Source organism: Eurytemora carolleeae, unplaced genomic scaffold (genome assembly GCF_000591075.1).
Source record: "Eurytemora carolleeae unplaced genomic scaffold, Eaff_2.0 scaffold1009, whole genome shotgun sequence".
In the NCBI taxonomy this organism is placed as follows: Eukaryota; Metazoa; Arthropoda; class Copepoda; order Calanoida; family Temoridae; genus Eurytemora; species Eurytemora carolleeae.
Genome location: NW_019397042.1, coordinates 1 through 25441, shown reverse-complemented (window position 1 = coordinate 25441; position 25441 = coordinate 1). Strand labels below are relative to the sequence as shown.

Genomic DNA, 25441 nt, shown 5'->3' with positions numbered 1-25441 from the left:
GCGCTTCGCGCCCATCTTCTAAATTAATTGTGAACATGTTCTCTTTGTGTACATCGTAAAACAAAACAAAAATAATTCGCGGATTTTCACAAAAAAATTCGTGGATTTTCAAAATTTTCAAAAATTTAATGAAGATCGAATTTTGATGGAGACAAATATTTGAAATTTTGATCATTCATAAACCTTCCCTGTGGTCACGTGATGTCCCACAAAAAATTTGGGCCCGATCGGTTCAGCCGTTTTGATGTTTATTGGATACAAACAAACAGACAAGCCAAATTTTTTATATAGATAATAAATCTTTAAATATTTTAATAATTTTGTGTTTCTCTATCGTAAGTTCAGCATTTTCAAGCAATGCCCAAATGTTAACAAACTAATTCTTTAAATCTAACCTTTTCTAATATCTGAACATCAAGAGATTTCAATTTCGTGTTTTTTGCTTTATATTTGTTTTTAAATAAAAAAAAGTTGGTCGGCGTTTATACCAATATAATGAAGACAACTTTTCTATTTAAGCTTTGATTTCTAACAAGCTTTTTTCAAATTACAAGTAACAAGTATAAACAAAGACAAGCTGTAAATTGACAGCTTCTTTTTGTTTCCATGTATGTATTTATGCTGCTTAAAAGTTTGGTAGAAATCAAAATTTAAATCGAAAGTCGTCTTCTTTGTTTTGATATACACAACGACAACTGTGTTTATTTCACTTAGTTAAAAAAAACCCTGCTGCATGTTTGATAGATCCTAGTTCTTTCTTCAAATGCAACATAAATTAATTAGAATAAATAAATAGATATATTGATATCATATGGTAAGGATGTTCATTACATATTAATAGCACAATTTTTTCAAGTCAGTTCATTGCACAAAAAAGGCTCCAAAAACCCAAATTACCATTTTGTCTAGGACACACTGTGTATCATACATATTTTATTAAACAGCCGACCGACCCGAGGAGAAAATATTTGCGGCCTTTCAAAATTCTTTTTCCTTTATTGTGTATTTGTAAAGGAAGCGGAGGGATATAAGGAAGTGTAGGGAGGGAATGAGAATACATATTTAATTTAAAAACCACAAGAATGAATAATCAAAAGAAACCTCNGGGGGGGGTGCATAGGTACAAAAAAATCTGGAAGTAGGAACAAATAAGAAGCATTGTTTGACCTGAAAAAACTCAAAAAGGGTCAAAATTAATGACTAAAGACTAAAAATTTAGATTTGTATCTTATCACATATTAAAGTTGATTAAGATAGATGTTTTGCATTATGTGTTTGAGAAACTATTTGCATTAGAAGAAAAAACTGGAGGTATAAGATGTATAGATATAAGTTAATCTATAAATAAATGTATAACTGAAATTTTTTGAATCACGAATGGCCAATACTTATTTTTGATACAGGGGAAGTAAAGGATGTAAATTGTAAATGCATGTAATGATCAAAAACTCAAATCTGAAGTTTTCAAAACATCCTGCAACTTGCAAGCTTGAGGATGAGTACAAACAGCTTCTCCTAAACCTGACCATATTTTATATTTAATTTCAATTTGTCTCTATGTTACTTTTTGCTGTACGATTATTCATTAGAATCATTAATCTAATAAAAGAACCGGGGACAAAAGCTTCTCAAAATACAAAAAAATAATGAAAACCCTTTCATTTCACAAGAGAGGATAGAATAATAAATTCCCAAATAACTTATTTCAGAAAGCACTCAATTTCCCTTTAATTTGAAGAAAAAATAATCCTTCACGCAAAAATAGATTTTATGCCAATTTTATCCCCTTTTTCCTTTTTTCCTTCTTTCTTTCATTTTTCGTTCCCAATTCTTTTTATTTTTCATTTTTTTTCTCAAATATTGAGCTACGGGCCTGCAAAAAATTCTAAAAATAAGAACACAAAATTCTAAAAATAAGAACACAAAATTCTAAAAATAAGAACACGAAATTCTAAAAATAAGAACACAAAATTCTGAAAATAAGAGCACAAATTCTAAAAAAAGAACACAAAATTCTAAAAATAAGAACACAAAATTCTAAAAATAAGAACACAAAATTCTAAAAATAAGAACACAAAATTCTGAAAATATGAACAAAAATCCTGGAAATGGAAAGCTAAAGACTAACAATATTGTTCCTATCTAGCGTGCATATGCATAGTAATGTTCCTTACTCATCGTTAAAAATTTTAAATTTACTTGCATATACCTTTCCTAGTAATTTCTATTTTCTTTTTGTTCTTAACTTGCTTTATGTTCCTATTATTGACTATTGTTCCTAATTCATGTACAGTATGAATGACATTTTTTGTGCACATGCATGTTTTCTTTTTTTCTACCTTTATGTTTTGATCATCATTTCATGTTTTACGAATTCCATTCCCAGTTCTTTCATTTTTGTTCCTAACTTGTAACTTTCTTAATGTTCCTATTTTTGTTCCTATTCCTAACACTCACTGTGTCCTTAGACCCTAAATCTCTGATTTTTGTTCCTAATTTCTGAGCAATCTCCTTAGTGTTCCTTAGATTATGTATTTCATTAATTGTTCTTATGTTCATAGTGCACGTATGAAACTCCTGTTTTTTTTTGCTTATTCCGACTTTCTCAATAGTCAATGTTCCTGTTATAGTTCCCATTTTATCGTTCTTTTGTTCCTCTTTTGATATTCCTAGTGTAGTTCTTCCTTTTTTGTTTCCAACTCACCCAACCCAACATTTGTGTTATTGTATTGTTCCCTTTTTTTCGGGGGGGTTCAAACTCATAAACTACAGATTAAAAAAAAATATTTAAATTCACAATTTAAAATCTCTCCCTCGAACCACCTTAACGATTTCCGATAATATAATATCTTTAAAAAAAAGTTATTTAAACTCTGAATAGTATGCGCAGTGTGTCTGAACTTTAACTTGAAAAACAAGATTTTGACATAAAACATGAAAACATTGTTTCAAGATATTTTTTGGATTTACGAAAATTTGATATTAAGTTTACGGTAAAATTTTTTATTTTTTTTAGAATGGTTACCAAGCACCCCCACCTAAGCTTTCAGTGAGTTCTGCAGTAATGTGCAGTACGCTGACCGAAGACCTAGTATAGGATTTAGTGGAGAGTGCTAGATTCTAAAATTTAAAAATATGATATCGCAAATACGAACATTTAGACGAACAAATTGTTGTGGTTCTCTTTCTCGGGGAGAGAGGAGGGGCAGAGGGGTAGGGGTAAAGGGGGTACGGGAGCTTTATGTGGAAATATTGAAGAAGAATATTTATTGTAGTATATTGTAATGTTGTAAGGTAATAAATTGCAGTATTATTTGCTTTTCTCCCTCACGAAGAGACGGGGGACAAAATGGATAAATTTGTAATAAAAAAAGTTTTTGGGTTGGTCTAAATTTTAGAGAGGGGAAAATAATATTGCCCCCCCCCCCATTAGGGTGAGTCACTGCGTCTTTTATCCCTCCAATATTCTAGGAGCAACCCCACACCCCTGGGAGCAAATCCAAAACCTAAGCTGCAATTCCTCCAAAAACCCTGGAAGCATTTCTAAAACCCTCGGAGCAGCTTTAAACCCCTGGGAACATCACCAAACCCATCGGAGCAACTCCAAACTCTTGGAGGAACTACGAAACCCCAGGTGGGGTGGGGGCAACTCCAAAACCCTGGGAACAACTCCAAAACTCTGAGACCAACTCCAAAACTAGGAGTAACTCCAAAATAATGGAATACCTCCAAAACCCTTTAAGCAACTCAAAAACCCTGGGAGTACTTCCAAAATCCTGAGAATAACTCAAAAACCCTGAGAATAACTCCAAAACCCTGGGAGCAACTGCAAAGCCCTGGGAGTAACTCCAAATACCCCGGGAGTAACTCCAAAGCCCTGGGAGCAACTCAAAAACCTTGGGAGCAACTTTAAAACCCTGGGAGTAGCTCCAAACCCCAGAGAGTAACTCCAAAACCCTGGGAGCAACTCCAAAACCCTGGGAGTAACTCCAAACCCTCGAGAGTAACTTCAAAAACCCTGAGAGCAAATCCAAAACCCTGGTAGTACATCCAAAACCCTGAGAATAACTTCAAAACCCTGAGAGTAACTCCAAAACTCCAAAACCTGGTATTCCAAAACCCTGGTATCCCTCCAAATTGGAGCTTTAAATTCTTTGAAGCAACTCCAAACCAATGGAATCCCTAGAAACTCCTGGACGCAATTCCGAAACCCCATGGGAGCAACTCCAAACCCCTAGAAGCTTCCTTCTCTTTAGCTGAATGAATTTAACAAAGGAACTTAGTTTTTGCCACAAATTCTGATTTTCTAATCCCTATATCTTTGCAACCTGATGTGTAAACCTTCAATATTGCAAACTATCATTACTCGATCTAAAAGAATTCATTCATTCCGACATTGAATTGCAAAGGTGGGATTATAAATCCGGGTTTGTGGCAAAAACTCAGTTCCTTTCAGCAGCTTCAGGAAAATACTTCGTAGTTTATGAAATATAGGACTAAAAATATTTACTCTTAAACCAACCAATCAACCCCCCCCCTCTGGTCATGCGCCACTTTTCTATTATAAACACTAAAGAATTGGTCCTTATCTTTTCCTCACCGTTTTTATTTATTGCTTTTAATTATTGGTTGGTATCCAAGCTATCATGCTTATAGTAGTTTCAATTCTGGTTTGACCAATACACATTTGACTATTAAAAAAGGGGAAAATTAATATGTAGGTATTTGATCAGTTAGATTCATATACTTAGGTTTTAGAATGTGCCACCGATGAAAGATTATTATACTTATTTTCATAATACATCCGTTTATTTGTATACATATATGCTCAGGAAATAGCTTAAAGGGCCTATAAGCGTAATTTCAAGTGATCTATAACCATGATTAGAAAACAATACCTTTAATAGCTTTGCCTGATCAAGTAAAAATTATATATCAATGTTTAGAATTTTGAAAACTGTTCTTTCAATCGTTAATTCTCTGCAAAAAAGTGAGTTGTGCATTTCTACAGCATAAAAGCATATCAGAATTATCAGAATTCAACACTTTTTGTTTGTAGAAAAACTTGAATGTATTCCATGTTATTAACCAGATAAAGGTTTCAAGGGTATCGCTTTGATTTTTGTATGGAAGGTCAATTGAAATTACGCTTACAGTCCCTTTAATCCATGCAAATTACTACTTCAGAGGTAATTACAATATTTTGTCTAAATCCACAAATATCCCTTCAACATAACTTTCTTTTCTTCCTCGTCTTAGAATACCTTCTCCTTTCATCCTGAACATAGTTAGGCTCATGATAATTAGATGGAATGCACAACACTTAAAGTGAAAACCAGAAAACTCAGGGAATAGGAAGACGAATTAAAGCATTTAAATAACTTACTAAATCACTTATTATGAAACGGGCCTTTTAAAAACGCGCAATTGCTGTGTCTCATGTTCATCACTATTTAAAGTCATAATTTAAGTCGTCTTCTCAATCCATAGTTGTCTGGTTCTCACTGTATAAAATTAAAATCTTCATTATCGATTGTTTGATATATATCACACAACTCAGATAAGACAAGTTTTGGAAGGAGAAACTAGCATGCCAATTTTAAAGGGAGTTACCGGCAATGTATGGTAGTTGAACAGAGAATGTAGTATTGTGGAGACATTTTTTAGGGTTCATTTGAGACATTTAAAACGTTTTAATGATGTACAACTACATGGGTTTGAGCGCAAATACAACTTTCAAAATTATACATTTTGGTGGTTACGTTTTGAGAAGCGATTTTTTTAATTATTGAATAACGACAACAAAAATTTTGCAAAAATTCAACAGTAAACTAATTTGCTTTATATTTCCCAAATGAATCCTAAAAAAATTCTCCACAATGCATTCTCAGTTCAACTACCATAAATTGCCGGTCACCCACTTTAAAATCAACTTTTTATTTCTCAAAATTTAAAGAAAGCGATAAACATTTGTTTGTGACTAAAACATGCAGGTTTACAAGTCTGATACAAAACAAGGTAAAATCGAAACAATTAATTGTAACATTTCGGTCCATTTACAAGATTTTGAAAACCCCTGTAATTACGGAAAACATTTTCTTATGATTTTAATAAGGCATAAAAACGCATTATGATCACTTATATTACATATTGATTAAAAAATTCATAGGAAAAATTCCTTTAATGTTAAACTTTTAAAGTATACAATATTACCAGCTGCATTTTTGTTAATTAATACCTGAGAGCGTAGGGAACAAATTTTTTAGTTTTCTTGCATCTTTTAGTGTAGACAAGCAGGACTAATAATATAATTAGAAATCCTAGAACTGATATTGTATAATTCACGAGAGGTGTTTCCAACATGATTTTTTTTATTAACTATTCAGTTGGCATGCAAGTTTACAAATATTCTGACTAAACATATATCAGCTGTTACATAACAAGTGTTTTCGTTTGTGTAAAAATGACAAATTTTTAGAATATTTAAAATTTTTGTATTGATTTCATAGTGAACTAAAATGTGGACGCTTTGCACGTAAAATTGCATCAGCTAGGATTTTGCACGTAAAATTGAATCCGCTAGGATTTTGCGCATACAATTGTATCAGCTAGGATTTTGCGCATAAAATTGTATCAGCTAGGATTTGCACATAAAATTGTATCAGCTAGGATTTTGCACGTAAAATTGTATCAGCTAGGATTTTCCACGTAAAATTGTATCAGCTAGGATTTTGCACGTAAAATTGAATCCGCTAGGATTTTGCGCATAAAATTGTGTCAGCTAGGATTTTGCGCATAAAATTGTGTCAGCTAGGATTTTGCACATAAAATTGTATCAGCTAGGATTTTGCGCATAAAATTGTATCAGCTAGGATTTTGCACGTAAAATTGCATCAGCTAGGATTTTGCACGTAAAATTGAACCCGCTAGGATTTTGCACGTAAAATTGTATCCGCTAGGATTTTCCACGTAAAATTGTATCAGCTAGGATTTTGCACGTAAAATTGTATCAGCTAGGATTTTGCACGTAAAATTGTATCAGCTAGGATTTTGCAATTAATGGTATCAGCTAGGATTTTGCAAGTAAAATGGTATCCGCTAGAATTTTGCACGTAAAATTGAATCCGCTAGAATTTTGCGCATAAAATTGTATCAGCTAGGATTTTGCAATTAATGATATCAGCTAGGATTTTGCAAGTAAAATTGAATCAGCTAGGAATTTGCACGTAAAATGGTATCAGCTAGGATTTTGCAAGTAAAATTGTATCAGCTAGGATTTTGCACGTAAAATGGTATCAGCTAGGATTTTGCAATTAAATGGTATCAGCTAGGATTTTGCACGTAAAATGGTATCAGCTAGGATTTTGCAATTAAATGGTATCAGCTAGAATTTTGAAAATAAAATTGTATCAGCTAGGATTTTGCACGTAAAATTGTATCAGCTAGGATTTTGCACGTAAAATTGTATCAGCTAGGATTTTGCAAGTAAAATGGTATCCGCTAGGATTTTGCACGTAAAATTGTATCCGCTAGGATTTTGAAAACTATCACATATACTCTATGTCACATTTCTAAGGCTATGCTTTCTCTTACAAAAAAAAATAAAAATTGGAATTTTTTCCCATAACAATGCTTTCAGTTTGGTTATAATTGCGGCTTAGACATCATTTATCCATGAGTAGATATATGACGTAATTATAATTACAGTGATTAAATTGTGCTTAAGAATAAGTCATTGGCAAAACTATGATTCAAATGCGACATTGACTAAGTGGATAAAGCTATAACTTAACAATATGACGAGACAAAACTGTGACTTAGAGTTGTATCTTAGACTTAGAATTATGACTTGTATCTTATCGTATTTTAGACAAAATTATCCCAAACAAAGATGACTAAGATATAATTATGACTTATGTCTTATCGTATTTTAGACAAAAATATCCCAAACAAATATGACTAGGATATAATTATGACTTAGATGTGGCTCAGAAATATAGTTATCATAATTCATTTTTTTGCTACAACAAACTTAAAAACTTTATTGAGGTATTTTTCTCGTTATGATACAGGTGATATTTATAAAATTAGATATTTATTCGGTAAATTAATATTGATTTTGGTCCGGTGTTTTAACTATTCTTTGAAAGAGGGAAAGAAGCTAATTACGTTTTTTTATTTTGTTAGTCCTTTATGTAAATTCACTCCTGTATGCCGAGTTCATTAGCGCCTGATCCAGTCATGTGTTTGTTGTCTATTCTGAACCAATAGAAATAGTATGGCAGTATAACATCTATCTTTCTATCTATCTCATTATTCAATTAGAGATATGAATCCTTCAATCGGTGCTATCAGTAAATGGAATTATTTACTTCTACTGAAACTATATTGAATTATGACCTAGATGACAGAAGCCACGTAGTTTTCAAGAGATGATGTTTTTTTCCCATTGAAGAAGTTTTTATTGAGATGTAAGACTAAGAGCAGTAAATAAAAAGTTTTTTTTTTAAGAAACTTTTTTTAATTATAGTAGATTTCCAAAAACTCTTATGCTCTAAATAGATATGAAAAACATGGCGTGGTTTAGAAAAGTAACTAAAAATATAGTCTAAAAAGGTTTTAATAAGTCTTTCTTTCGCATTTTTTTCTACGCATACATTTCGAGAAGAAAATCCGGTTACATATTAGAAATTTAAAACGTTTATGTTCTTCTCAATACCTCTTCGATAAGTCGGGGTTTGATTGAAAACATAGAAAAAATCAATCTTACGTCTAATAAACTTTAGTTTGACGTAATACAGTCCTAACTGATGTTTCGCTGGGCACAGAAATTGTTGTTTTTACACAAAATACTGGTTTAATAATTCATTCATTTGCATCCAGGATGTCCCACGAAACATGACAGTTGGTGAATAGTTTTCAATGTATTCTTCCATGATACTGAATTAGTTATTTTAGACATTTTGCAGTTTATTTCATTAAACAAATCTTTTGCTCAAATATGTATTTGTATGAAATCAATTTTACTATAGTATTACTGCCCTTTAGTTTTTCTTATCATCATCTTTGGTATCAAACAGCTTTACAAATTATGGAAGAAGACATTTTAGACTTAATTAACCAACTGTCATGTTTCGTGGGACACCCTCTATGTACGCTGTTTATTGATATTTTAGTACGTTTACGTCGTAATATAATTACATTTTTCTGTGACTTTTTACTTGGTTTCAGAATATACGCAGTTTTTGATACGCTTTAAAATTAACAATTTTCGTGATTCCATATTAATTAAATTGAAAAAATCAGTTGAAAAGTGTATAAAAGTAAATCCAAGTTAAAATTAGCTTTCCTTATCCTTAGATACCATGGGGTAGGGTAGAAAGTAGAGACACGCACCCAGGATTTCATAGTTTCAACACACACACAACATTCATCACACGTACAACAATCATCACACGCACAACAATCATTTAATTTATTTTCATAAGATTTATCACAAAGCAAGCATTCAATACATATTACATATATTAAAACAATACAATACAATTCATTAAAGTCATTAAACACATTTCATGGAAATTAATACTATCAAATTGTTTCCATTTACTGATGCGAAACTTTTTTATGACAGAAGTTTATATTATTTTTATATTATTATATTATATATATATATATATATATATACATAAATAATGAATCTATATTTGTTTGTTTGCTTGTATGTCCGATCATAACTAATGATCTACGTGACTGATTTGCCTCAAATTTTATTTTGGAATTAGGCAAAACCACGGTGTGTTTAGCTGGTTAAAAATCTAAAATAAGGGTGTTGACTTTTAAGGGAAAGTGTTTAGTTTCCAGTGAAAGCTGGGTTTCCTATCTAGACTTTAATAAAGTACATAATATTATTGATTTAGAAGAGTCTGGGATTAATATATCTCTATAGTTTCAGAGGAATTAAAGTTTAATGATGAGAGAAGTGATCTCTATTCATATCGGACAGGCTGGTGTTCAAATGGGGAATGCTTGTTGGTAAAATTAACATTTTCACACTACTACTGTGTTGTATAATTCAGAGTGAAGCGAGTACAGAGCTCTATTAAAGGCTAGAATATGCGATATTTTTCATAAAAGGTTCCATTGTTTACAACTGGAGTACGCGACCAATAAACAGATGTCTGTATTCAAAGAATTTTAAGGATCCTTTGAATACGAAATACAAAAGTAGACAAAATCCATAAATTTGATGTTTTATGATTTATTTCTTTAAAAATTGTAAAACTTAATGGGTATTATATGCAACTAGTGGCAGTAAGATGGTAGTCAAAAACCTTTCGTGGAAATATATCAGGTCGTGCCGGTACAACATATGTATATTTAGCGTAGCCCGTTACAGTCTGTGGTATATCTAGTATGTGTTATATCTAATCTGCAGTTAATCTATGGTATATCTAGTCTGTGGTATAATTTGAGCTGAAAACTCTTGTGCTTGAAACTCATAAACTCAATCGCTTGATCTCGATATCCACTGTGGACAATGACATGCTTTTGATTTGAGGATCAAGCTTAATATTTGTATTTCATTTATTTTACTCCCCTAATCGAAGCTGACTGGGATAACAAATAAATTTCAAATTAATCTTCAGATTAACATAAGACGGTAAGATCGAGATCATTGATTTCAATATCCACAAAACAAGAGTTCCAACCTCAGTCAACATTTTTGCTTTTGCTCCATGAGAAATACAAAGGCCATAGCAGTGAAACACATTCAATTTCCCAAGGTTATTATGCACGGAAAGTTATTTTAGAGGTGTATGCATCTGTTGTACTGCATTGTACTGTCTCTGGGTGGTAATGTAAACACAAGACGGATGTCGAAGCCTGACATGAAATCAATGAAATATTCTGGTCATAGGAAAATATTATGTGATTTATCAAAATTATCAAAATTTAACGTTTTTAACCTCCTCGGATACCAAACGAACACTGATACATCTATTCTTGTTTACAAATTCCGCCCAGAGAGAACTGGTTTCAATATGTGCGCAAAGTATACGCAGCTGCAATTAACTTTCCTTGCATTATAACCTTGCACTTTCCAATGAAACCCACTATTTAATCGGTCAGGGTACTTCAGATCACTGCAGTACGCACCGAAAGCTTAGTTTAGGGTGATATGTATTGTTATAAAGTAAAGAATAAAGGTAATATAATTTAGGTAATCTTTGCATTTTCTTGAATAACACCTCACGACGATTCAGTTCAAATTATTAGTTTTTAATATATTGATTTCAACTAGCTATAGAAACACATGAGCATTAGGCATATATTATTCAACTCTTATTAATATTTAATCACATTAAAGCTGAGTGTTTCGTGCAACGGAAAACCCAAACTATAAACATTGAACATAAGCGCGACCAAGACTGGGATTTATTGAAAGAATTATTTTAAAGCTTTTATTTATAATTGTTTAAAACTTCCGGTAAATATATTAATGAAATTGGGTGCGTACTGCGTACTATATTCAACTACATTAGAATTTATAGTGGTCAGAATCTGAATTATTTTTTGTAAAATTTAGATGATCAAGGACCGTATTTAACGAATTTGAGATACGTCGCTGAACTACATACTGCCGGTTCAAACTTGAACCACCGATTCAAAGTTTAAGATTAAGGAAGGATTTGATCCGGTGATTTAAATTTGAAATGGCGGTAGTCAGTCAAAATTAATTACATTTTGTATCATTTGTAAATATTCCAGAAGGATAAGAGTTTTAACTATGACATTCCTCTAGCTCCTAGAATTAGGCGTTATTAACAAGTTTCTCAGTATAACACACTTTATAAGATAAAAGAAAATTATTGTCGATCGATTCCAGGCTCAACTTCATCTAAGGTCTGAATCTTCATGTTTTCCTACACTAGGGAATTGTACTGCCTGGAGCATGGAATTCACCCTGATGGTTCTCTACCTGAGGATGATTCTGTGGGTATTGCAGACGACAGCTTTAATACATTCTTCAGTGAGACAGGTAGACTAAATATTATGGGGTTTTACATTAGATAAAGAAACCGGAAATTGTTGAACAGAATGGATTAAATTGGCGGCATTGTTTGAAGGACTAAAAGTGTAATTTCAAGCGAACCTCCATGCATTGATGGTAATGCCCGATTTACAACCCTAATCTGAAGAATAATATAGAAGATAAATACGTTTTAGCAAGCTTGATAAATGTTTAATTTCTATGATAATTTCTATATGTTTATTGCTTATCTGCAGAAACCACTATTGTAGAGAAAATTCAATTGAAAGATATCCGTTTTCCAATTTTCAAACATGTAAATCTAATTCATACTTGATCATACAAAGATTTGGAAGGTACCGTCGGGAATTGGAAGTTGCCCTCTTTACATGGTCTTGACATTACGATTAGATTCCCGTTCAGGTTGATATCTCTGAAATTTCTTCTAAATTTTACTAATGTTTAGGATCTGGTAAACATGTACCCAGGGCTGTTTTTGTAGATTTGGAACCTTCGGTCATTGACGAGGTAACAAATCTTAAAAATCTTGACAAAATTAATTTTAAAGTTGTTGAATATTTTGTCACATGTCGACCTTCTAGTAGTTAAATATCGACTCGCTATAAGACATCACTTATGCGTGACGAAAGCTCAGGTTACGTTGCGAAAAATTGCTTCCATTTCATCCCGAATTATCACGGAATTCAAAAAATAAAATTTGCCGGAAGACGGGTGACTCTAATAATAATGATACCACTGATTTCATCGATAATTTCTTTTTAAAAATATGTTTTTAGAAAGATTATTTTTACATTTTTATTCAGGTTTTTAAACAATTTTTAAAAATAGATTCTTGAGAGAAAGCTTTAGATTGGACCATCCTCGAGATTTAGAAAGCGAATTTGCGCTCTTACTCAGCAATTATTTACAGTAAAACGTTTTGTTGATATCGAAAGAATTCTAAAATAGCTCTTTATTAAACTTTACTCTCAGTTCAACTACCATACCTTAACAGTCACTCCCTTAAAAAATGTACATTCTTCTAAATCTTTTCTAATTTTCTCTAACTCAGGTGAGAACAGGAACTTACAGGGCGTTGTTCCATCCCTCTCAGTTAATCACAGGCAACCTGTTAAAATGATATTTTATCTAAAATGTACAGTGAGAACCAGAAAACTGTGGATCAGGAAGTTCGACAATATGGCAATACTTACATGCATTTTATGTCATTAACAAGCAAATAGTGCTACTAGTAACTTATTAAATCTCTTATTATACGTTTAATGGGCATGTTAACACTGCAAAATTGGTGTGTCTTTAATTAACTGGATTATCTAAAGTCAAAAAGTCTTCTTCCTATTTCAGAGTATTCTGCTCTCACTGTATTACAACGAGAACAATATTACTGTGTCACATGAGTTTGATTAAAACCCTGAACAACATAATGGGATTATTTCACTGTATCTATTTAAACAACTTCCTTGTGTTGTCAATTTCATGTGGAACATTAATGTTTGTTTATGCCAGGATATTTACTTTTTTGTTTGTTACAATTCCGTAAAAACAAAAGATTAAATTTACCGTATATCCTTAACACAACCTACAATAAACCTTCCAAATAAAAATATTGGATACGGAGTTGCCAACAAAAAAAGAAAAATAGAAATATAAATATAAAAAATCCCGTTTTTAGGGAAGGAGGACGCAGCTAACAACTATGCAAGGGGTCACTATACGATCGGTAAGTGAAAATGTCGACTATAGATAGATAGTGATTTATATTCAGTTGGGTCGGTTTTTAGTAGTTTTTTTGCATATGATTTCTTTCAAGGCCAAAACTTGGCATAAGCAACGCAAACTTGAATTATTTTCTTCAGCTTTGGGATTTAGTTCGAATAAGTATTTTTTAACATTTATTGTATCCAATATCCATCATAGTCGGGATAAGCATCATTCTAAAAACATTGTTCTGATTTAACCTAAAATGACTGTTAAGTTTGAAACAAAAACAAAAAACAGAGAAAAAAGTATTTTGTTTAAAACCGATTTTTCCCCGTTTCAAAACAAAAACGAAACGAAAATTAGAGACACATAGAGAGGTTATCTCAAAAAAGGTAGCAAAGTTTTATAAAAAATAAAAAAAATAATATTGATAATAATGAGCTCATCAAAAATCAAGGTCCTCAAACCATAGGACGAGTTTAAAATCGTCACTTACCTTTTTGTAGGAAAAGAGCAGATTGAAGTTACGATTGATCGAATCCGACGATTAGCAGATCAGTGTAAAGGATTACAGGTGATCATAGGAAACAATTTAATTGGAATTATAACATTTGTTTTAAACACCAGACTACAAATATAGCATTTAACTATCAATAACAAGAGTATTTATTTTCCTGGTATTTTTGAATTAATTATGATTTTTTTATAGATTAGAAAACACATTCGATCATTAATTGCATACTTGACCTTAACTTTTGGGTTGCATTAGGTATAACCATTGCAATTTAGAATGAATTTATTACTTCATCCAAAATTTAACCAACTTATGTTTGGCATTGGTTAAGCGACAAATATCTAAAAAATCTATAAATTCTTCTTTTGTTGCAGGGGTTTCTTGTATTTAACTCCATCGGAGGAGGAACGGGATCAGGGTTTGGATCTCTTCTCATGGAACGATTAGCAGGGAACACAGTTTTCCTTTAAGAAAACGTCTGTCAGTTCAAACTTGTGAGTTCTTGCCACAAATTCAAATGTTCTATTCCTTATTCTGTTGCAACCTGATAATGTAAACTTTTCAATCTTAAATTTCATTATTGAACAGAAGTTATAGTTTGAAATTTTTAAAGGTCTACGATATCGGGTTGCAAAGATAGGGATATAAAATCAGAGTTTGTGGTAACAACTGAGTTCCTTTATTATCACTAGCTCAAAAATTCAACTTATGGCAGCTAAAATTGTTTTCTCCGAACTTCAACCTTTTATTCTGAAACCATACTTTTAAATACCTCCTTCTATAAGAGTTTCTAGTTTCTCTAGATAGATTTTATCGGATTAATTATCATAAAAAACGTGAAAAAACGTGTGCTAAAACGTGTGCTAAAACGTGTGCTGGTGTTCAGTTGAATATGGAAAGAAGTCTAAGCTAGGTTTCCATATTTATCCTGCTCCCCAGGTAGCTACTGCTATTGTAGAACCCTACAATGCAGTACTGTACACGCATACCGCTCTAGAACACTCAGACTGCTCTTTCCTTGTAGATAATCAGGCAAGTGAAAAGTATACATTGCGAACCAGAAAACTCTGGAATAGAAAGACGACTTTTGGACTCAAGTTATGACTTTAAATAGTACAATAAACATGAGCCATATCAACATCATCATCAACATAAACATGCATTGATTCAAAAATAACACAATTGATATTTGTGTTGGTCAAAACTCAATATTGACAAGACGGGATATGTAAAAGTTAATGAAAATTATGTCATAGGAACATGGCGCTTGGATAAAGGAATTGTTTTGAAAATTGAATAAATTGATAAATACCGATTAATAAAATAAGGAATATTCTGTTATGAATATATTACTATCTATCTTTGATTTTTGAGTCACAATTAGACTAAATACATTTTATGATGACATATTTGTAATTTAATGATACGGACAACATATCTTTAATAGCTGTCGCATATTTTAGGCTATATACGATATATGCCGAGATAACATAGGAATTACTAGACCAACATATACAAACCTAAATAGATTAATTGCTCAGATCATCTCATCTATCACTGCATCTCTCAGGTGATTTTAAAAGGTTTTTTTTTTGATATTTTTAACGCATTTGAAGTCATTATTTTAATGTTTCATCTTTTTTTAAATAAACACTTTTTTCAGGTTTGACGGTGCATTGAACGTGGACTTGAACGAGTTTCAAACGAATCTTGTTCCCTATCCAAGGAATATTTATATTAAAAAAATCCACTTAGATAATTGTTTAAACCATTTTGTACACGGTACCTCAAGTACATTGTATGTAAGATTGAAGTCTGCATGTTTTCAATCCTGACTCCATTAATTGAAGAGATTGCGAGAAGAACATAAATGTTTTGAATTTCTAATATGTAGGAAATTAAACTCTGATTTTCTAATCCCTATGTCTTTAACACCTAATGTTGTAGACCTTTCTTATTTCAAAATGTGAATCTGTTAGTCCAAATGATATAAGTTTGAAATATGGAAGGTTTATGCCTTAGAAAAATTCAAGTTTGTGACAAAAACTCAATTCCTTTTCTATTCTCATATTTATGCGTAAAATCAAGACTAGAGGAGCTATCAGGTCACAAAGCTTCCCCAGTAACGTCGCATAGGGTTTAGGGTTTCCATCGAAATTATCGTTGAACGAAATTTTCGACCTCATTTTCGCGAAAGTTTCGAAAAAATTTCGAACGAGTTTCGCGAAAGTTTCGAAAATTTTCGTTTTCGTTCACATTTTCGTTGGCTGAACGTAATTTTCGCGAAATTGATTGATCGAAAATTTGGAAACCCTATTTCTATTCAGTTTACAGAGTGTTATATTAAATATGATTTTGATGAATTAAATATTTTAGAATTCATTATCCATTGGCTACCTACGCACCACTAGGAAACAAATTATTATCAGAATAAACAAAATATCATACGTATTTGTAACATTGGGGATTTTCTAGGATACAAGATCCCCCCCCCCTCTCTTTTTAAAAGGTTTTAGTTGTATACCATTTCTCCCATTTGGAAAACAAGACGTAAGATATGAATACATCATAAGATAATGCAATTTTTATATTAAAAATAATAAGCGTCAAGGGTTCTGAAAATAATAAGCGCCAAGGGTTCTGAAAATAATAAGCGCCAAGGGTTCTGAAAATAATAAGCGCCAAGGGTTCTGAAAATAATAAGCGCCAAGGGTTCTAAAAATAATAAGCGCCAAGGGTTCTAAAAATAATAAGCGCCAAGGGTTCTAAAAATAATAAGCGCCAAGGGTTCTAAAAATAATAAGCGCCAAGGGTTCTAAAAATAATAAGCGCCAAGGGTTCTAAAAATAATAAGCGCCAAGGGTTCTAAAAATAATAAGCGCCAAGGGTTCTGAAAATAATAAGCGCCAATGGTTCTGAAAATAATAAGCGCCAAGCTAGGGGTTCTAAAAATAACCCTGTGACAACTACCAACACGCAGCCAAAATTGTTCATTTATATTTACAAAAAAAAATTTTTTAAATTTTTTCTTCAAAAAAAAGGGTCGCGCAAGCTTTGTTAAAAGTCATTAATCACTAAGGGAGGTCGATTTTTCAATTTTTTCGAAACATGTCGATATGGGTATCTACTGTCTAGGGTATCTAAAGTAGCGCCTCTAATCACTGAATATTGCTCAGTAAATTTTGACAATTGTTTGATCTATAGCCAAAAAACTAATTTTTCGAATGACTCTGACAAATTTCCATTAAAAAATACGTTTTTTCAAGTGTTTTTAAACGAATCTTTTGTTATTAAAAAATGAATATTTTCGCTTGCATTAGTGAATTAATATTTACAAAAACTTGTTGCACGGCATAAATTTGAAAGCAAGACATTTTTTTTCATTTTTGTTTTCAACTATAATTTTTAAATTGATTTTTTCTTGTTTTGATATTTGTATTTTCAACCAAAATTTAAAAATAGTCAAAAAAAGTTAATTCTGATGAATTATACGTTTGTTTTACAGTTTCTGCAGAAAAAGCCTTCCATGAGAGCATGGATGTTGCTCAAATTACAAAGAAAGAACATAATATTTAAGAATTTTTCAAGGACAGCTCATTCAATTCGCATCTTTCTTCCAATCTTTATTTTGGTGTTTTACTAAGTATCCCTGCTATTCAATAAATTAAAAATGTACATATTTCATATATTTTGGTATCAACGTTATTATAAGTCATCATCTGCAGAATTACTTTCAATACATACAGCTAGGGACTTTAAGCGTCATTTTAAGTGACCTTCCATGCAAAAAGTGTTTATTTTTGACAATTACTTCATTGCTTTTTTAAGCAAGGAATGTGCAAGTCCCTTTTGAAGAAAATCGGCAAATGAAATAAATAGTTTTAAGAAACCAAAACATGAATATCTAATTCAGACTTGATCAGACAAAGCTTTTAAGAGTAGGGTTTTAAATCTGGGATATGTCATCTTTGCATGAAGGATCACTTGAAATTATGTTTACAGTCCCTTTAATCCTTTAATACCTTGCTTTATATATCTATCTTCTTAAACAACATTATGTTCTTGTTAGGGTTTGCTTTGAACCAAACAATCAGATGGTTAAATGTGATCCTAGGAAAGGTAAAAAGAATAAAATAACATATGTGATTTCCTTTTTCATAAAAAATAGATTATTTTTTTCTATCAAGAAATCTTTAAAAATTCATATAAATTCAAAGAGTTCTAACTATGTAATATATATCAATAAATATTAAAAATTCAAATACTTTGAAGTTTCTATGCAGCTGAAGGGGNGTCCCCCGCATATGGACCAGATTTTAGAGACGATTGTAAGAAAAATGATGTTAGGTATTTTTCCACGAGGCAACTTCTCAAGGGTCTCTCTCTTTTTCGCCCCTCCCTAGCCGCAGAGCACATTTGGGAAGTTGTCACTTGGGAAGTCGCCTGTGGGAAAAAAAACCCTCCACCTTCTTCACGGATATTAATGAATGAATGGCTTCATAGCTTTATTAGCGGTTAATTTAAATCTTATTCTCTTATTTTCAAAAACTGAATATATTTAACTTCATCATAGCAACCCATTGTGTTAATACAATGAAACTTTCATTTAAAGATATAGCAAAACTTGCTCCAGCTTTTTTCAATAATTCCAAATGTACTTTAGGGAAGTACATGGCGGTTTGCTTGTTGTATAGAGGAGATGTTGTACCCAAGGTTAGTACAACTGTACAAAGTCTGCTCACAACTAGAACTTTTGATTTTATCTATACGACGTTTATTTGATTCTTTTTACCCTATATATAGATATATAGATATATAGATATATAGATATATATATATACTATTGATTCAATAGTTGCAGTTGCTGCAGAATCCTTTAAAACTTATCATATTTGACGTGAAAACAGCTATCAATTCTGTTTAAGGATTTATGTTTATTTAGGACGTGAATGCAGCAATCAATGCCGTAAAACAATCTAAGACGATTGAGTTTGTGGAATGGTGTCCCACAGGGTTCAAGGTAGAATAATTACTTAATTGTTAATTATAAGATTAATTTAGGCTTATGCAAATACAGGACCTTTCTTTTACATATTAAGAATTGCTAACCTCTATGGTGCCATGTTTGCATATTCAAAATAAACTGAATACGTTGGAATAGTTTGATTTAATCGCCTTCAAAGGGACTGTTAGCGTAGTATAAAGTCACCCTCCATTCAGATAGGACATTGACCGATTAATAACAGTCCCCGTAAAACCGCTGTGTGTTCGTCGATTATAGAGATATGGGTGTGTAAACTTATCGAACCCAACTTGTATTTAGCTGCAAATTCCGTGTACACCACGAACTTAACACAGCGCACACCAGAATTTGAAGCTGAATACAAGTGTGTTATGATAAGTTTACACACACATATCTCTGTACTCGACGAACATTCGAAGCATTTATGTTAAGTATTTTAACACAAGATTATCTAAGTAATAAAATGTGTTGTTCAGGTTGGAATTAACTACCAGCCTCCGACAGTAGTACCTGGAGGAGATCTAGGAAAAACACCTCGAGCAGTTTGTTGTTTATCTAACACAACAGCAATCATGGAAGCCTGGGCTAGACTAGATCATAAGTTTGATATAATGTATGCAAAGAGAGCTTTCGTTCATTGGTAAGGATGATACATTGTCACAATATTTAATTAGAATATATTACGCATTTTTTGTTTCTTTACTTAGAAGAGGATTTCTATATCATATATTTCGAACCAGAAAATTGTGGAATAGGAAGGCGTCATTATTGTAATATTTGATGTTTTTACAAAGCATGTAGTTTTACTATAGTAACTTACTATATCAGTTATCAAATTAAAAATGGTATGTTACCACAGCACAATTTCTGTGTCTCATGTACATATAACTCAAGTCTGGAATAAGAATACGACTTATCAAGTTTTCAGATTCTCACTGTAAAGAGTATTCGAATAACTGAGAGAAAGGCTTTACGAGGCTAGCTACATTGCCGGTTTTTTCCAGTTTTCACTAACTAAATATACTTTAATTGATAGAAGTATATATCTTTATATGTTTAGACAACTGTGGCCTTTGAAATATTTTTGACCTCTTCTCTTCAGAGTATAGAGAAAAGGATCTTTTATTTTGGAATAAGAATATCATAAATATTTGAAATACTATTTAGGTATGTCGGGGAGGGTATGGAGGAAGGAGAGTTTAGTGAAGCAAGAGAGGATCTTGCTGCTCTGGAACTGGATTATCAAGAGGTAGGATCACATAGTAAAGGGACTGTTAGCGTAATTTCAAGTGACTCTCAATGCAAAGATGGCAAAACTAGATTCACAATGGTACCCTTAAACTCTTTATCTCATCAGAAAAGTGGAAGATATTGTCGTTTTTCTAGATTTAAATTAGACAATTTATATAATAATAGACGTTTCCTCTGGCCGGCCAAACGGCTGGACCGAATGGACTGACATTTTTTTGAGACACTCATGGGTAGCCTGGGTATAGGCTAAAAAAGTCGATTTTTTTCAAAATATTTTTTACCGGGCAACGCCGAGCCCTTCAGCTGGTAATCAATAATTTCCATATGTTCTTCTGCTGTATAGAATTGCGTATTTCACTTTTGTTCGTACTTGATATGACAAAGCTTTTAAGAGCACCGTTGTGAATCGGACATTGCCATGTTTATATGGAGGGTTACTTAAAATTGCGTTCTTAGTCCCTTTCAGAGTAAGAGAAGGATCAGTGATATATGCGTCAAGGACGGATCATACATAGATCGGATTTAGAATTATATGATAAAGGCGTAGTAGGATCTGGATAATAAAAACATGGAAAATGTAGAGTCAGATTAATTAAATGGGCTAAAGGTAGGATTTGATGAATGTCAACAAGTATTCAAACTAAGCATGGGCAATCGAACGCAGGCGCGTAGTGGAGATTTAGCTTATGGGGGTGCACTTTTGACGCGCGTAAGCGCGCCAAAAATGTTTTTAGTGCACTCCTCGAAAAAACCGGTAATAAGAAAAAATTAAAATCTATATTAATCTACCTGAAGGCTGACTATTAGTCATCTGACCATAATTACCAATAATTTTAAATGAAACCCCACGAAAAAATATTGTAAATAAGATTAAAATACAAGAAAGAATTTAAGAATTCATCATCAAATGGACAAACTTTGACATTTTCGATTGTAAGAAAAGTAAAAAATCTGAATATATATGTAAGTTAACTGTTAAATAAATTAGAGCCTGCCTCTGGCTCTAGGGGGGGGGGGGCCTAGGGGGTGCATGTCTAGGGGGATCACAGGGGTCCCGCCCCCCCCCCCTCCACTACGCGCCTTCGAGTCCGAACGTACTTTAATTCAATCTTGACCACACAATAGGATCCCTTAAAGACGGTTAGGAAAGAATCAACATCTAATGGACCATGTAGTAAAGATTAATGTTCGGCATCTGATTTTTTTTACAGAGAACGTTAACATCGATTGGGTTTGCGTACCGTCTTTAAACATGTACAAGTTAAAAAAAAAAAAAAAATGAAAGCTATGCACGCCTAAATACATCACTTATGAAAATACATGTGTCTAAATATAGGGTGTCAGGGTGGGATCAAATTGTGCCGATAAACATCTGTTTTTACAATTACCGGGGCTTTTGTAATAAATTCTTGACACCACAGAGGGTAGAGACTTAAACTCTTTACATACGCTCATCGACCCATGATGCGCGTTGGGGAAATTACTAGCAAAACTTTCCATCAAAAAATCATGGAAACAAAATTTCTATTAATTATCATACAAGACAGTATTTTTTAGGTTGGCTCTGAAAACTACAGCGATTATGATGATGATGATAAATAAACACAATTTTACTCATGGTTTCAAAAGCGTTATTTAACAGTTTTAATTACATAACCTAGTACTTCAAAAAAAATTATAATATGCTCCAGGACCAAATAAAACCTTGGGCAAAATTCAATTTGTTAGACTAATTGATTGGAGATTTCGACTTTTCAAAGATTTAACTTTAACTTCTATTTGATTATTTAAAAATTTGATTCTTCTTATCAAATTTCCTTTTCGATCTAATTTTTTCAGTTTTTAACTACAGTGTCCCATGAAACTTGACAGTAGGAAGACGACGCATGAAGGTCGTCTTTGATCTTTGAAATAATTAGCGATATTTAAACGTAAACCTAATTTTGGTTTTATTAATAAATTGAAATCTAAAGGAAGTTCTTAATATTACCTGGTGATATTATGAGCACATAAATGGCGCACCAAATTATGGAAATACCAGGACTAGGATTATTTTGGGATTATTGCCTTCTAGAATTTTTATTCTAAAATAAAGTTGAGGAAAAAATGCCGATATTTTTTTTCGAAAATTAAAGTGAACCTTCAAGTCGTCTTGCAACCGTCAAGTTTTGTAACAAACCCTTTCTCTTTTGCTTTTTAATTATATAAAACTGGTCGAATATTGTAGATTGTGCAGACCAGGTTTGTTTCATCAGTTGTATACTTTACTTTTTATGCTCACAGTTTGAACTTCGAACATTTACGCAAAATAAATAGTTAGTAAAACTGTTGTTGTGGCCAGGAGTAGACGACTGTAAGCATAATTTTATGTGACGCTGCAAGTAAAGATGTCAAAACCCGACTCACAACAGCCTGTCCTTGACACCTTATTCTGTTCAATTATCTGGAAGATTATGAACATTAATAATCATTCATTACCAGACAAAGCATTTATTGGAACCAATTTGAATCGGACATTGTCATCATTGCATAGAGGGTCACTTGGAATTACGCTTACAATCCCTTTGAACGTCGGATTTTTGTGCGAACAGGTTGCCAGAAACTGAAGATTAAGATTTTACAGACATGTTCAGTCTTATAAACAGATTTATTAAAATTCACTTTTAACAAACATCTTGTGACGGGGTGACATCTCTAAAAACTAAATGATAAATAAATTTTACATACATTGTACATTTCAATTTTCTGGGAAAATTTTCAGGAAAAACAATGAAAAATTTGAAGGTTGGAGGGGGGGGTGAATATTCATATAAACTATCAACTCTATCGTACAAGATCTAAGTGAGGGTCGAGGTACTACAATCAAATACTACAGGACTTCCCAATAAACATGGAAATTAAAAGACGACTTAAAAATCGTATTTTATTTCCGATAATTAATGAATGTCAGAGTGTATTAAAGTGTAGTGTTCTTTCTTAATGTCCTTAAAGTTGACGGAATTATTAAACATTTGAACAACCTTGTATTATTCAATGAAATGGATGTTTATCAATTTTAAAGTTGCAAAAACCTGAGGTAATCAAGACACCTTGTACTACCTAAACATGAGGTACTCAGACACCTTGTACTACATGAACCTGAGGTACTCAGAAACATTACACTACATGGACCTGAGGTACTCAGACACCTTGTACTACATGAACCTGAGGTACTCAGACACATTGTACTACATGAACCTGAGGTACTCAAAAACATTACATTACATGGACCTGAGGTACTCAGACACCTTATACGTCATGAACCTGAGGTAATAAGACAACTTGTACTACGGGAACCTGAGGTACTCAGACACCTTGTACTACATAAACCTGAAGCACTCAAGACACCTTGTACTACATGAACTTGAGGTACTCAGACACCTTGTACTTCATGAACCTGAGGTACTCAGACACATTGTGCTACATGAACCTGAGGTACTCAGGCACCTTGTATTACATGAACCTTAGGTACTCAGGTACCTTGCACTACATGAACCTAAAGCACATTTTACTACATTAACCTGAGGTTCTGAAACACCTTGTACTAGATGAACCTGAGGTACTCGGATACCTTGTACTATACGAACCTGAAGCACTCGGACACATTGTACTACATGAACCTGAGGTACTCAGACACCTTTTCCGTCATGAACCAGATGAACTTAGAACCCTTTTTACATTAATTTGAGGTACTTAGGCAGAAAGACGTTGCCGGACTACATGAGCCTGTGGTACTCGGACGTTCTACATGTACCTAAAGGTGAGGTCCTTGTAAAACTATCTCAACATGAACCTGAGGTACTATAAAACCTAGTTGTACATGTTCCTGAGGTGAGGTACTCACATTAGGTACTTAGACACCTAGTTCCACATGAACCTGAGGTACTCGGACACCTAGTTCTACATGAACCTGTGGGTGAGGTACTCGGAGACCTGCTCGTAAATGACCAGCATGATAGCGCCTCCAGGACCAAGACGGAGGATTTTAGGAACTAATCCGCGGTACAGGGCTAGGAACCTGGAAAAATTAAGAGTTATAAAACGAATCACGATTTATTACAGCTTCGTTAATAAATAATATTTTTTAGTTCTAGTAATATTTTTTTACTCTTCTACTTAAAAAACTCTATCGATCGTTTATGAAGTGTTAATACACGTTATGATATAATATCAAAATGTTCAATGTTAATTTTTTGTTTCGTAAAACATATTATACGGAGCGGTAATGACAGGTTTGGGATATCTAGGGCATTTCCTTTCGCGATTAATGGGGCATTTTTTATCTCCAAACCTTTTAACTAAATTCTAATCAAGAAGTATCTTAAAAATTAACGGATGCTCCTGAAACTTTTCAGATCTTCTTTTATAAATCTGATTTGGACCAAACAGTTGGCTATGTAGTCCATGAACCTTTTTGCCATATCTGTCCTCTTGAATCTTACTGTGTTTGCCCTAATATATGAAATATTGAAAATCTGGAAAACGCGTCTGTTTATTGACTAAAAACATTTCAGTTGCAACTGACCTACCTATTGATGCTTACTTATTATTAAACCCTATTATTTTTTTGCTGATGTAACTAATTTATTTAATCTATTTAAATGTGTCATTTTTAACTAAATCTAAGTCGCAATATGTTGGTCATGAACTCAAGAGGCTCTCGATAAACCTTATCGTACATAATTAAGCTGGTATAACTTATACGAGCACTTATACTGCCGGTTCAAATTTGAACCACCAACTCAAAGTTAAAGATTAAAGAAGGATTTAAATTGGTGAATAAATTTGAAACCGGCAGTTTAAATCCATTAAAATCGGTCCCTGGCCTAAATTTCAGAAGTAGTAAATAATTCTCTCCTGT

General features: G+C 32.7%; 2 protein-coding genes and 1 long non-coding RNA gene across 3 annotated transcripts; 1 reads left to right on the top strand and 2 right to left on the bottom strand.

The window, feature by feature from the left end:
• Positions 1-4790: 4790 nt before the first annotated feature.
• On the bottom strand, positions 4791-6397 carry LOC111711358 (uncharacterized). The gene is made up of 2 exons (XR_002767229.1): positions 6239-6397; positions 4791-5278 (listed from the first exon to the last, which is right to left on the bottom strand). It is a non-coding gene; the product is annotated as an uncharacterized LOC111711358 (long non-coding RNA).
• A 3551-nt stretch (positions 6398-9948) lies between these two features.
• Positions 9949-22866, top strand: LOC111711356 (tubulin alpha-3 chain). The gene is made up of 18 exons (XM_023485692.1): positions 9949-10032; positions 11934-12040; positions 12498-12559; positions 13104-13155; positions 13725-13772; positions 14260-14327; positions 14642-14717; positions 15154-15299; positions 15731-15837; positions 15931-15993; positions 16644-16678; positions 17773-17824; positions 18337-18386; positions 18931-18980; positions 19210-19287; positions 19767-19930; positions 20458-20539; positions 22099-22866. Exons 1-18 carry the CDS (start codon positions 9968-9970, stop codon positions 22141-22143), a joined length of 1350 nt encoding a protein of 449 aa, XP_023341460.1. The 5' UTR covers positions 9949-9967; the 3' UTR covers positions 22144-22866.
• A 303-nt stretch (positions 22867-23169) lies between these two features.
• LOC111711357 (mitochondrial 2-oxodicarboxylate carrier) lies at positions 23170-24598 on the bottom strand (the record flags this gene model as incomplete). The annotated part of the gene is given in 1 exon segment (XM_023485693.1): positions 23170-24598. A coding segment is annotated over 1 exon segment (118 nt), but the record flags the coding sequence as incomplete, so codon positions are not given.
• Positions 24599-25441: the final 843 nt, after the last annotated feature.